This window comes from Marmota flaviventris, chromosome 1, assembly GCF_047511675.1.
Source record: "Marmota flaviventris isolate mMarFla1 chromosome 1, mMarFla1.hap1, whole genome shotgun sequence".
Classification (NCBI taxonomy): Eukaryota; Metazoa; Chordata; class Mammalia; order Rodentia; family Sciuridae; genus Marmota; species Marmota flaviventris.
Window position 1 is genome coordinate 112,553,333 of NC_092498.1, and position 12,616 is coordinate 112,565,948.

General features: G+C 42.2%; 2 protein-coding genes across 2 annotated transcripts in view; one reads left to right on the top strand and one right to left on the bottom strand.

The window, feature by feature from the left end:
• Positions 1-2,278, top strand: part of Lancl2 (LanC like glutathione S-transferase 2) — a 199,716-nt gene extending 197,438 nt beyond the window's left edge. The window contains exon 10 of the mRNA XM_071614803.1: positions 1,856-2,278. The gene's annotated coding sequence lies outside the window, so the exon portion shown is untranslated. The remainder of the gene's footprint in view (positions 1-1,855) is intronic.
• The window catches only part of Vopp1 (VOPP1 WW domain binding protein), a 97,458-nt gene that overhangs the window by 16,123 nt on the left and 68,719 nt on the right, over positions 1-12,616 (bottom strand). Inside the window, exons 3-4 of the mRNA XM_027956076.2 lie at positions 9,754-9,831; positions 4,173-4,309 (exon numbers count right to left, since the gene is read on the bottom strand). Of these exons, the coding sequence (XP_027811877.1) occupies positions 4,173-4,309; positions 9,754-9,831 (215 nt within the window). The remainder of the gene's footprint in view (positions 1-4,172; positions 4,310-9,753; positions 9,832-12,616) is intronic.

Consider the following 12,616-nt stretch of genomic DNA (forward strand, 5'->3'; position numbering starts at 1 on the left):
AGACAGAATTGCACTAGGTTGCTTAGAGCCTTACTAAGTTGCTGAGCCTGGCTATGAAATTGCCATTCTTATGCCTCAGCCTCCTGAGCCATGGGGATTATAGGCATGTACTCCTGGCTCCTGACTTAGATTGTTAAATTTCTCTTTTCTAAAGAATACTACAGTTATCACTGTAGCTTCTGGGACTGACAGCAGCTGTTTGGAGCTCTGTAGCTTAGGAGACTCTTGTGGGCATTTTAAAAAGGCTGATGAGACAGGATAGGACCCCACCTTCCAGTTCTCAGTTTCCCACCCCTTCCCCCACTTCAATCTTGGTTAAATGATGCTACTTACTCTTCAGTCCAAATAACCTTTCTATAGGAATCCTCCTGGATCTGAGCACCAGATGGAGTTTTCCATTTACATGGTTTCTAAGCATCCTCAACTTTGTGCAGTAACTATATATATTATGGTCAGTATGGTCATTATGGTCAGTAACTATATGTAGTTATCCTTGGGTTCTAAGACTCCTCTTGAATACTCAAATCTGCAGATATTCAAGTCCCTTACACAAAATGGCACAGTATTTGTATATAACCTACACACATCCTCCCATATACAGTACATTATTACTAGATCATTAATAATACCTAATATGATGCAAACAATATATAAATATTTATTATACTCTATTTATTATACTCTATTGGAATAATGACAAGGAAAGAAGTCTCTACATGTTTAGTACAGATGCTTTTTTTTTCAAAAATAATAAATACTTGGTTGAATCTGCAGATGTGGAACATTCAGATATGGAGGGCAGACTAGTTATTTTTGTGCTATGGGCTATCACACCAGTGAGAAAGCTATGCAATGCACACAGGGCTGGAATTCAGGCTGTGCACTGGTATCCTACACACCTGCAGGTATCTTAGTGGGTTTAGAGTAAATATGGGCCAAAAGAATAATTCTTACAGGTCTGGGCTCCTCTAGGCTCCAAATATGGCTCCCTGTATTCTAAGCCCAACTTTATCAGGCTGTAAACCCAGGAGCAACTGCAGTTCACTTGGCCCACAGACATGGGCTGGGCATCTTCTTGGTACCTGAGACCCGAGTACTACACACAGCTGAATTGGGGAGTCTATTGTATACATGAAGGACTAACGATGCTATGATTTGAATGTGTCCCCTGTAAAAGCAAGCTGGAAACTTAATCTGCAAAGCAGTAATGTTTGGAGGTGGGCCTAATTGGAGCCATTTAGGTCACTGAGGTCTCCTCTTTCAAGAATGAATTACATGCCAATTACAAATGGGCTTAGGACCATGAGTTCAATCTCTTAATAGTTCTCACTCATGTGATAGCTTATGCCACATTGTGAAATAGCAAGGAGGCCCCAATCAGATACTGACCCCTCAATCTTGGACTTCCCAGCCTCCAGAACCATGAGAAATAAATTTGTTTTTTATGAATATCTGGACTCTGGTATTCTGTTATAGCAGCACAGAACAGACCAAGACCAAAGCCCACCATAGTAAAAGCTGTTAGAGCAGGAGGCAGAACACCCAGGGAAGAAAGTGAAGGAGAGAGACTGGCCAGGGGTGATCTCACCCTGGGGGCAACACAGAGCAACATCTTGGAGGAAGAGTGAGTGTTTTCAGGAAGGTGTGGGACCCGTGGGATGGCAGGACTAGACGGAGGAGGTCACTCAGCCTAGGCACAGAGGATCAGATGTAGAGGTGTAGGGAGAAGTCAGGTGAGATATGAAGTGGCCTGGGTCCTTGGCTATGGAGTCTAGACTTGCATCTATGAGCAAAGTAAGCCAACAAAGAGTTTGAGGCAGAAGAATAACACTAATTACATTCTTCTTTTTCTTAGAACTTTCTAATGGATATGTGGAAGACAGAGAAGAGCTAGTGGAGACCCATGACTAGGAAAACTTGTAATAGGAGCTGCTCAGGGTGAGATAAGGGTCTGAAGTAAAATTCAGTAAAATCTAATGACTTATTTGTTGGATACAGTTGGCAAAGGAGACAAATGATTCCACCAAGAGAAATGGTGCATGGCTACACAGAAAACAGAGACCAGCATGAAGAAGAAGAGCAAACAGGGATGCATTCTCTTCTGCTAATACCCAGATGCCATGGGACATTCAAGGGAAACTATACAGCTAAAATGTGGATCTAATAACATCACCTGCTTATGTTTGTCCCAGTGCAGATGAATGGAGGAGCAACATATCCTGACACTCAGCTAGCACAAAGAACCAAGGACACATGCAACTTGCATCTGTGGGGCCAGTGTGGCCATGTGTGCCAAGGAGGGCCTGGGCTGCTTCCCCTGTATCAAAAATTCTCTAATTAATCCAGATGAAAATTCAATGAATGATGGCTTTGGCTTTCCAGTTTAGCTGAAAATTTGGATTTCACACTGTGATCAAATATGAATTCAACACTAATAAGGGCTGGGGTGTAGCTCAATGTGCCTCCACTGGGTAGAGTGCTTCCTTAGGCCTAGGATTCAATTTCCAGCATTGCCAACAAACAAATAACCCAAACCCAAAACAAACAAACAAAAAACATGAAAGAATAAAATTCATGTGTACTTACAAAATGGTACTAGCCTTGAGTGACAGTTTAATGTATTTCTATATTCATATCTTTCTGGGTAACATTTTAAAAAATAATCAATAAAAGTATAATTTTGGGGGGGAAGTAGAGTTGAACTGGGGATTGAACCCAGGGGAAGATTAATACTGAGCTATATCCCCAGTCCTTTTTATTTTTTAGTTTTGAGACAGGGTCACAATAAATTGCCAAGGCTGGTCTCAAACCACCATGCCCAACCCAGAAAATTCTTTTTTAAAGGAAAATCCTGCAAAATATCTGGTAGAAGAAAACCATGAAAAAGCAATGTGTAAATGACCATCTCTGTTCTTTTTGCATCTTGAGGACAGTCTGTCCTTTTTACATTCAATCCCCCATATTCTCTCTTTTATTTTAACTACTCTCTTGAGGTGTGACTGATATGCAAAAAGCTGTATGCAATGTATAAAACATGGGTTTGCCAATGACTAAATATCCATGAAATCGTTACTATAATGTATAGCATAAACATATCTATCTCCTCCAAAGTTTTCTCTAGCCTCTTATTTACTATTAGTATTTTTTGTGAGTGATAAGAACACTTAATATTAAGACCTACCCTCTTAACAAATTTTTAATTATTATATCACAGTTTATTCATCCTAGCCTGGATGCTCTAAGACTAATTCATTTTGTTTAACCAGAACTTTGTAAAAGCAAGGTAAGAACTGCTCCAGGAATTCTGATAATCCACTTGCAGTATGCAATCAACTAGTCATCACCGCCCGCCCCCCCCCCCCAGTCTCTCAGGTAGAAACTGGGAGAAGAGCAGCATGAACACAAGCCACAAACCTACCCCTTATCCTCACTGCACACCTGTTCACAAGCCCAGAGCTCTAATGAACAGAGCCTTACCAGCCCTCTGAGGCTCTGGGCTCTCATGTATTCTCAGAAAGCTCCTTCTAAGGAAGTGGGACCTCACATACAATGTCAAAACCAGTGCACCAGCCAATGTCTAAAGCCAATGCTGCCCACCATAGTAGATAAGAGATTCAAAGTTAAGGCAAAATGTTTTAAAATAACTAAGAAATAGCTCATTCTCTTGGACTCTGACACATTGCTTTAGGTGATATGCTCTAAAAAGACCAAATATAACTTGAAGAAAAATGTTTACAGCAGCACTTATAATACTAGTAAGTGCACATTAAATACATTGAATAGATGCATAAATAAAAGGTAAAACCAAAAATTATCAGCAATCATAGAGGAATTAGGCAAGTTCTATTTAGTAACACAACAGTAAATCCAGAGGCATTAAGAATGGCAGGGAAATTACTGTTCCTACCCAGAAACTTATACATGAAATAATTTTTAAGGAAAAAGGAATAGAACAAAATAATATGCATATATGAACTGTATACAAGTCGTACCAATAATGATGTAAGAATATGAGGTAATGAATATATAATCTTGGTCATCAACATTTAAATGAATAAAATGGCCTGAATTTTCTCTCTCAAGTCATACTCTGTGGCAGTACCCTTTATAAATGTTTATAGAAGACAGGAAAAACTATAGGGAGGAGAGACAAGGACAGGGGGCTGGCTGACCTGGAGCCGAGCTGGGGGGCTGCCTGGTGTAGGACACGTTGAAAGCAGGCTCCTCGATCAGCGGTGGGGGATACATGCGCCTCCGGATGAAGAAGCCCGCTCCACAGCAGAAGAGCACACCCATCATAAGGAGGAACCTGAGGAGAGCCAGATATGAGGCTGGAGCTCAGAGCAGGCAGGAGGTTGAGAGGAGGCCCCAGGGTTCAGGCCTGTGACTTGCAGGCTTCATGGTCTCCCTGGGGATCCAGGGATGGGTCAGAGGGCATAGTGAGATGGGGCCACATGGATTCTTGGCCTGTAGACTCCTGGGAGGTCCTTGGATGGAAGCCATTGATACTGAGGTGCTCTGTGAGAAGTCTGTCTCAAACAGCTCCAAATGGTTAGCTGGGTTCAAAGCACTGATGCGATTACCTTCTGACGTCCATGGCTCTGACATCAGGTTAATATTTTAGTCTGAACAGAAGATGCTGTCTTAATTCTGTCTCAAAACCACACCAGATACAGACTTTGCCTGTTTCCCCCATTTTCCATTCTTCACTGTCACAGCCATGAGAGTGAACATGTTTAATCTTTCCAACAGCTGTCTCCATGGCTATATGAACATCTATATAATGAAACAAAACTATGCTTCTTAGAGCATACCTTAATTATAGAAATACTACAAGAATAGAGAAAATATAATTAACAGAAAAGCTGACAATTTAGAAAACTTCAGGTTCTAAATACGGATAAACATTTGACCCTAATACCTAATTGACTGTGGTGCCAAGTGCCTTAAGTGCATTTCATGTAAAAATTCTCATTGACTCACATTATCAGCATTCAGCAACTGATTACAGGATGACTGAATGAATGACTTCTTTCCATAGACCTTTTGTTTAACAGACAAAATTGAGAAACTCTTGCCCATTTCATAACTTAAATTGTGATGGAACCTATAGAATCTACCAGAACCTCACACAACATATCACATTGTTGGAGGAAAGCCTATTAATGATACCTTTGCACAGGGTGAGCTGGTCATGGTCAATGGCACCATTATATATATATATATATATATATATATATATATATAGAGAGAGAGAGAGAGAGAGAGAGAGAGAGAGAGGGGGGGGGAGGGGAGGGAGAGAGGAGCTGATGGTAAGACCTTTCACTTAATAAGATGCTAAGTACAAGGTCAAACAACAAGAACCTACTGGATAACTTTGGAACATTGAGCAGTGAGAACAATCAGAGGTAGGGGACAGAAAATGATTGAGGGAGGAACTGCATGTGTTGCCTTTGTGTTGCCTTCTAATTCATTATTCATTCAACAAGCAATTGTTAAGTTCCTGAATGCCCCTGGCACCATGCTGAGAATGACAGTGAAGAAAAGTAGGTGGGGTTCCCCTACACAACTTAATTTCTAACGGGGAAGGGAGACAGTAAACAAAAAATATACACAATTACTTAAACTCTGATACGAGAAAGTATCCTGCCCTTCAGTGACATTTGAACTGGAGCCTACGAAATAAGAAGAGACAAGCTGGAGAGGAGGGAAGGAGCATTCTGGGTGGAAAGAACAGTGCATGTAAGGGTGCCATGGCAGGAAAAGTTCAGGGGAGAGACCCAGAAAGAAAGGCTCTGTGGCTGGAGGTGTGGACAGTGGGTACAGACCTGGTAGTCAAAGATTCAAATTGCAAGGTGTTGATGAGTAAGGCAACTGTCGGCAATAAGAATGCTGAGATTGCAGAGAAAAACAAATTTGTCTCTTAAAACGAATTTCCTACTGGTGCAATGGAGCACACCTGTAATCATAGTGGCTCCTGAGGCTGACCTGAGGCAGGAGGATTACAAGTTCAAAGACAGACTCACTTAGCAACTTAGTGAGAGCCTGTTTCAAAAAAAAAAAGAAAAAAGAAAGAAAAGGCTAGGGATGTGGCTTAGTGGGTTAAGTACCGTTGGGTTCAATCCCCAATCCAAAACAAAAAAGAAAGAAAACTAATTTCCCTTGGGTGGAGTCAGACCTTCAACACTCAATGCAACTGAAAGTATCTAAGTGGTACTATATAAACCATAGAAAGGCTGAGTGAGTGTATGCAAGGGTTTACTTTCCCAAATACTATGACTGCTAAGAGAACAATTCCCAGGATTGCAAAATACAGACGTCATCTGAGATATTGGTCTCTTCCATGAATAAAGCCAAAATGTTGATTCCATTCCCAAGTGGATCTTTTTTAAAAAAACAATTTTCCTTGAAGAAAAATGACCTTGTACCTCATACTGTAGAGTGACAGATAACAAGTATGAGGCAAACATATAGCACAGAGTCACATGGCAGGAGATCAACTCCTAGTTGAGGTATCAATCACCACCTGACTCATTCCTTGTAGAAATTCATTAGTCTGAGAACTTATTTTAGAAGAAAGGAACTGATAAAAGGGCAGAAGAATGATATGAAGGAGGTAAGGGAGGCCACAACAGGTCAGTTAAGAGATAAAGGTATGATACATAAAGAAAAATAGTTCTTAAAGAATTAAGAGCTACAAGTTGATTCACTATATAATCTTTTGTTGCTTGGTAGGGTTTGGAAACTTTCCAAGGATTAAGAGAGGAAGTCTTGTTCCTTTTCTATCATTAGAAGCAATTTAGTTTCTTAATTTTAGTTTGTTTTTGCAACACTTCACAGTGTTCCCCCTAGGCCTTAGTATAGCCATTCTCAACTCTGAGAGCCACGGTGGCCAGGGTGCAGCTATTACGCAAACTCTGTTGCCTGAAACCCACTCCAGAACCCAGCACGGGAAGCCCCAGCAGCAGGCTCACCCATAGAGCTGGACCTGCCAGTCTCGGACCCTGTGTGCTTTCCAGTTGTAATTAAGGGTGTCACCAGCCCACCCATTCCTAACCCTGACAATTTCTTTCACATCTACTTGGCTAAAGATCAAATTGAAGCCTCCCATCACTCTCTTCCTATGTGTACTCTTCTTATGCTCCTGTCCCTGCACTGTGCTGTCTCTTTGATGGGGACACCCTCTCTGAAGATCTACCTACTCAAAAGTTTTCTAGCTTTTCTCAACCTTCATCAGAGGATCTGTGAGCTATTTGCAGAACACTGGCTTAAAATTATCTACCTGTACTTATCTACTTAGTCATCTGTCTTTTTCAGAAGCCTGATTGCCATAAGAGCCCCTCCACAGGACCCACAGCAGAACACGTGGTGTGCATTAGGCATCTGATATTTACTGAGAGAAGGAAGACATGAGGCAGAAAGGATACTTTAGTATCCTTTGCATTTTAGCTGGGGCACCTCAAACTCACATAGCAAGGTGTTCTCTGGCTCTACCTCAAATTGAACCTTATGTCAGAACCTCAGTTCTAGCAACTTGATGAAACCTTCTGGCAGCTGGCACTCTGATCTGACCTTGCAAGTGCTTGACCTCATTCAACAGGACTCACATAGCTTCTGTGTGTATGGGATCCTGGTAAGTAACCATGTGCCACCATATCAAGGGATCCTGCTTCTGACAGGTGACCCCAGCCAACAGCTCTAGAGCACCTGGTTGCCAGTTCAGGTAAAATTTCCCAGGAAGACCAACGGAAGCTGCCAAGCCTTATCAGTTTTTGTGGATGCTCATTTTTGTTTTTTCTTTTTTAATCACATAACAATCTTTGACATTTGTTTTGTCTGTTTCCAGGGCATTCCCACAAACTCATCATCTTTCATCTTGTGCTTCAGACAACTCGAATACTTCCAAATCCTTTCAAGGGATCAGGATTTCATGCTGTTGACAGTCCTGCCTCCATCTGCCATGAGGTCCCACGAAGATAATCCTGGGTAAGAGCATGTCCTCAAGCTAGGTCACTTTCTGAAATGCCACTTCCCACCTGTCCTCTCCCACTTTGGTTCTAGTCCTCTCCACTTAGAAATTTACATAAAGTTGTTTACATTTGTGAAGTCTTGGGCTAAAACAATCCAACCTCCCCTATAGATTTAGACACTAGCAACTGTGAGGTGGGGGAAGCAGGGCGTCAACACTCCCTCATTCAGTAGGGTGCAGCCATCCAGTCAAGGCTGCCTATGGTGATCCTAAGGGAGGCCTGGCCAGGTGCTAAGGGTACAGGTGAGATTCAGTTTCCAAACGTCTAAAGTCCAATCAAGGAGCTATTGCTGTTAAAGAAAAGGCTCATGTGACAAGTGCAGCCCCCACTCCCTGTTGGCTTATCTGACCACACATTGGGAAGAATTGTTAAAGAAAACCTCACAAAAATTCAAGTGGCTGCTATAATGTTCTCAGTAAGGTTTTAAAATCTTTAAAGTGTCAATAAGGTCAGAATCTTAAAGTCATAAAGGAGCTTAAGTCAGGAAGAGCATGAAGTCTTAACCCTTAGTGGAGTTCACCTGAGGATATCACCATCACATGAGAACAGAGAAATGGGTGGGTCTAAGAAATGCTCTTTTGGTTTTAAAGAAATTCCTCCCCATGGTGCTCTGCCATATCTGACATGGTAAGCAAAAACTACTGTGGTTTGGATAGGAGGTGGCTGCTGAAAAGCTAATTTAGGTAATGCAGGAATGTTGAGAGGTGAAAAGATTAGATTAAGAAAGTTATAACTGAATCAGTGGATTGATCCATTTGATGGATTTGTAATTTCAATAGATTACTGGGTGGTAACTGTAGGCAGGTGGGGCATGGCTGGAGGAAGCAGGTCATGGGGGATGTGCCCTTGGGGATTCTATTTTGTCCCTGGCTCCTGCCCCCCGCCACCCCGCTTCCTGGCTGCCATGAGCTGAGCAGCTTTCCTCCCCCACACCCTTCCACCATTATGTTCTTCCTCATCTCAGACCCAGAGCAATGAAGTCAGCCAACCATGGACTGAAGCTCTGAAACCATAAGCTCTAAATAAATTCTTGTCAGGTATTTTGGTCACAGCTATGAAGAGCTGACTAACATACCTATTATCAACAGTGTCAAATGGATTCTCAGAAATCCCCAAAGGGGCATCCTCTGGGGATTGTTAGCCAAATTGAGGCTTCTCTCTGTAGTAGAAACTCAGCATCCTATCCTCCTAAGTCCAATTTGATAGATTTCACATGGCTCTTCAAACTTCCCCCACCACGAGGTGGAGGAGGGATAAGGATGCAGGCTGCCTATCTTGAAAGCTAAGATTCAGCTGACATAGGGTGAATGGAGAGAATTTCCTTCCAGACAGCAGAAACTTTATCACAAGTCTCAATCTGCTGATTCTGATTCCTCAAGATAATCAGCCTTAGCTCCATTTCCCAAAAAGAGCTCCATTCATTCCTCAGCTGATGAAGGGAGAGGCTACTGTCCAGCCCCCTCTCCAAAAGCATAACTCTTCCTCCCCAGCCAGGAGCCTGTGGAAGTGGAATGAGCTTTCCGCAAACTCTGTGAGCATAACCAACTCTCAGGAAGCCAACCTATGTACTGGTTTCGTTGGCCTAGGCCATCCCAAATGCCGTAATCCAAGGTGAAGGTGACAGAACTGAGGTAGTAACAATGCTGACAGTAGGCAGAGCTCTTGAGGATTGGGGGCAATGATAGAGACCAGCACTTGGGAACAAGAAAGAATCGCAACCTACCAAAAATACCACAGCCTCTGTATGGAGAGGGCCCGCACACAGCACCTGGAGCCACAGCAGTCCTCATAGGAGCGGCATCTGCAAGAGAGAGAGAGAGAGAGAATGCACAGGCTGGTTGGTCACCATTCTGGGTCAGAAGGAAGAGCCAAATCAGTCACATGGTCCTGGCCAGGTTTCAATGTAAATATTATTACAAGGAAAAAACAGATGGGTGAAAGGACATTGCTGCCACCACTGCATTTCATACAACTAGCAGAGCTGCCTATTGTCGGTCTGGTGGCCCAAAGGAAAGGTAAGAGATGGATGCAGCCCACGTAATTCAAAGTTCTGTGTTTATTATGTATTTCATGTGCCAATTCACAGTGGGATCCTCTGGGAAGGCATCATGACTCAAAACCTGCCACATTTTCACCCAGAAGGAAGCTCCACCACAGACTATTAGCAATATGCACTGATCTCTGATCAGTTTACAATCCTGATCATGGGAAAAGGTGGAACTACCCCCACTAAGTTCACTAATGCCTAAAGAAGAGATAATGGAGCCCAAAAGTTAGAAGGCTTAGTCCTGATCTTGCCACTTCCTAGTGGTGGGGCTGCTAGCAAGTTAACCTCATGAGGCTCAGTTTCTTCATTTGCAAAATGAGTGGAATGGTTGGGGCCCTTTGTTAAGGTGAGATTGCAATAAATCACCAAGTGAATCTTAAAGCAAGAGACAGAAACTTTATTCACCAGGTGGTTTGGATCCCCCAGCTGGCAGATGAAGGGGTAGGTTGTAAGTCTACACCCTTTGACCCCCTTCCAGGGTTTGAGTACCCCTTTTATAGTCCAAAATGATGTTAAAGCATACGTGGCCGTTGCTATGATTCAAAACCACAAAAAAATGTCATGAGATCCAAAAATCATAACAGAAAAGAGAGTGGGCCAAAACATCCCTAGTTGTGTGCCACAGTCCGGCTGCAGCAAAATAACCGGGGGGTGACGAACAACTTGTATAGATTGATACAGCAGGAGTAGGAGCCGTTTATTGCAGGATAGGAGCAGTATTTATACATTCCACACAGCTTATCTAATTAGCATAAACTAGATACATCAATCAACCAATAAGGAATCTCCACACTTAATGGCTCGCTGGTGTTACTTCACAAACCACTCCCTCTGGCATTTTGCCAGGCACCATCCAGACTTGTTTACAGACTCTAACATTTCTCTGGCAAAATGCCAGGCACCATCCTGACTTGTTTACAGACTCTAACAGTTGTGTACAAGTTAAAGAATGGTTACTAACATCTGGACAATCAAACTCTGACAGGTGGTAGATTACTCCTCAATAATGTAAAATGATAACCTAATTGTGAAAATTTTTTTTTCTTTAAAAAAGTAGCTGGAAGAAACATACAATTCCATGAAGATTTTTGGCACTGAATTTGCAATACAGACAGGCTTGTTTTAAGTTAAAAAACAATGTAGAAAATATTAGTTAAGAAGGATAGTTGCCTGGAAGTCAGCAGACCAGATCTCTAAAGCTACTTCTCTAAGGTTATGTTTGTTCTGCTTTTTCTTTTTCTTTTTTTTAAATACAGTTCAAATTTCTTATATTTATTAGCAGGTTTTATGTATTTTTTTCTTAACATATATTAATTGTACATATTAATAGGGTTAATTTCTAGAAGCTGTGTGACATTTCAACACACGTATGCCGAAAATCAAAGCAGTATAGGTAGGAATTTTTAGCTTTGTTTTGCCTCTTTGTAAACACACAGCATGGACTGAAGCTAAATCCTATATTCTTCAAGGATCAACTAAGCTGAGAGGCACCCCCAACAACTACCACACCCTCCATACACACATACATACACACACACACACACACACACAAACAACAACAAAACCCACAAACAATATGGATGTTTTTTACAACTAGTTTTCCCAAGCACTTCTCTACCTAGTACCCAAATTGTCATGATTTCAATGAGATGCTCCCGTAAGGCAGTGACTTGCATCAACTAACATGTAGCAGAGACCCCTAAAGAGTGTGCATCAGATGAGCTCCCTGCTGAGTCCTGGGGTGGAGAAATCAAACCTAAATGGGAAATGCCTGTGGAGGACCTTTCTTTCTAAAGGAGGGAGACAAACAATAAACAAGAAAAACAGGTCCTGTTTTAGATGGTAATAAATTCTACTGCAGTGAAAAATAAAGCAGGTGCCAGCCAGGCAGGTTGAGAGAATCAGGGTGATAGGTAACATGATTTTAAATAGGGTGTTCAGGGATGACTCTGAGAAGGTGACATCTGAGCAGAAACCACATTAAAATCTAGTCTCAAGATGACCTGTGCTAGCAGAAGGGACTGTGTTTGGGAGCAGGGGGACCCTCCAGTTGTTGGTCCATAGGCCCTGCAGATGCACTATGGAGAAGGGTGTTTAAACACAGAATGTGAGAGAATGAAATGCCCAGTGGAGTGGGGGGCACTGAACCAGGACTAGGCAAAGGGCCCAGCACCATACAAACAGCAACCTGTAATTGCTTGGTGTTCTTTTTTCTCAAAATCTTCTTGCTCTTTGGTAAGAAGTGTATGTGTCTGTCTCTGTGTGTGTGTTTGTGTGTGTGTGCACATGTGCGCATATATGTGTGGAGGAAGAGGGGGAGCATTCAAGGGAGATATAGGATTTCTTGCTTTAGGGTCAGTGGTATTCAGATATTTCACTGTAAACTAAGAGACTGTTCCCTATCACGGGTTTGCAGGGTGAGTGTTCTTGATGATATGATAGTATGATAGGCAGAATTCAAAGATGGCCCCAAGATTCTCCCTCCTTATTGAATATGCCCTGCATAATCCCCTCCCCTTAAATCTCCCATCCCATGCAC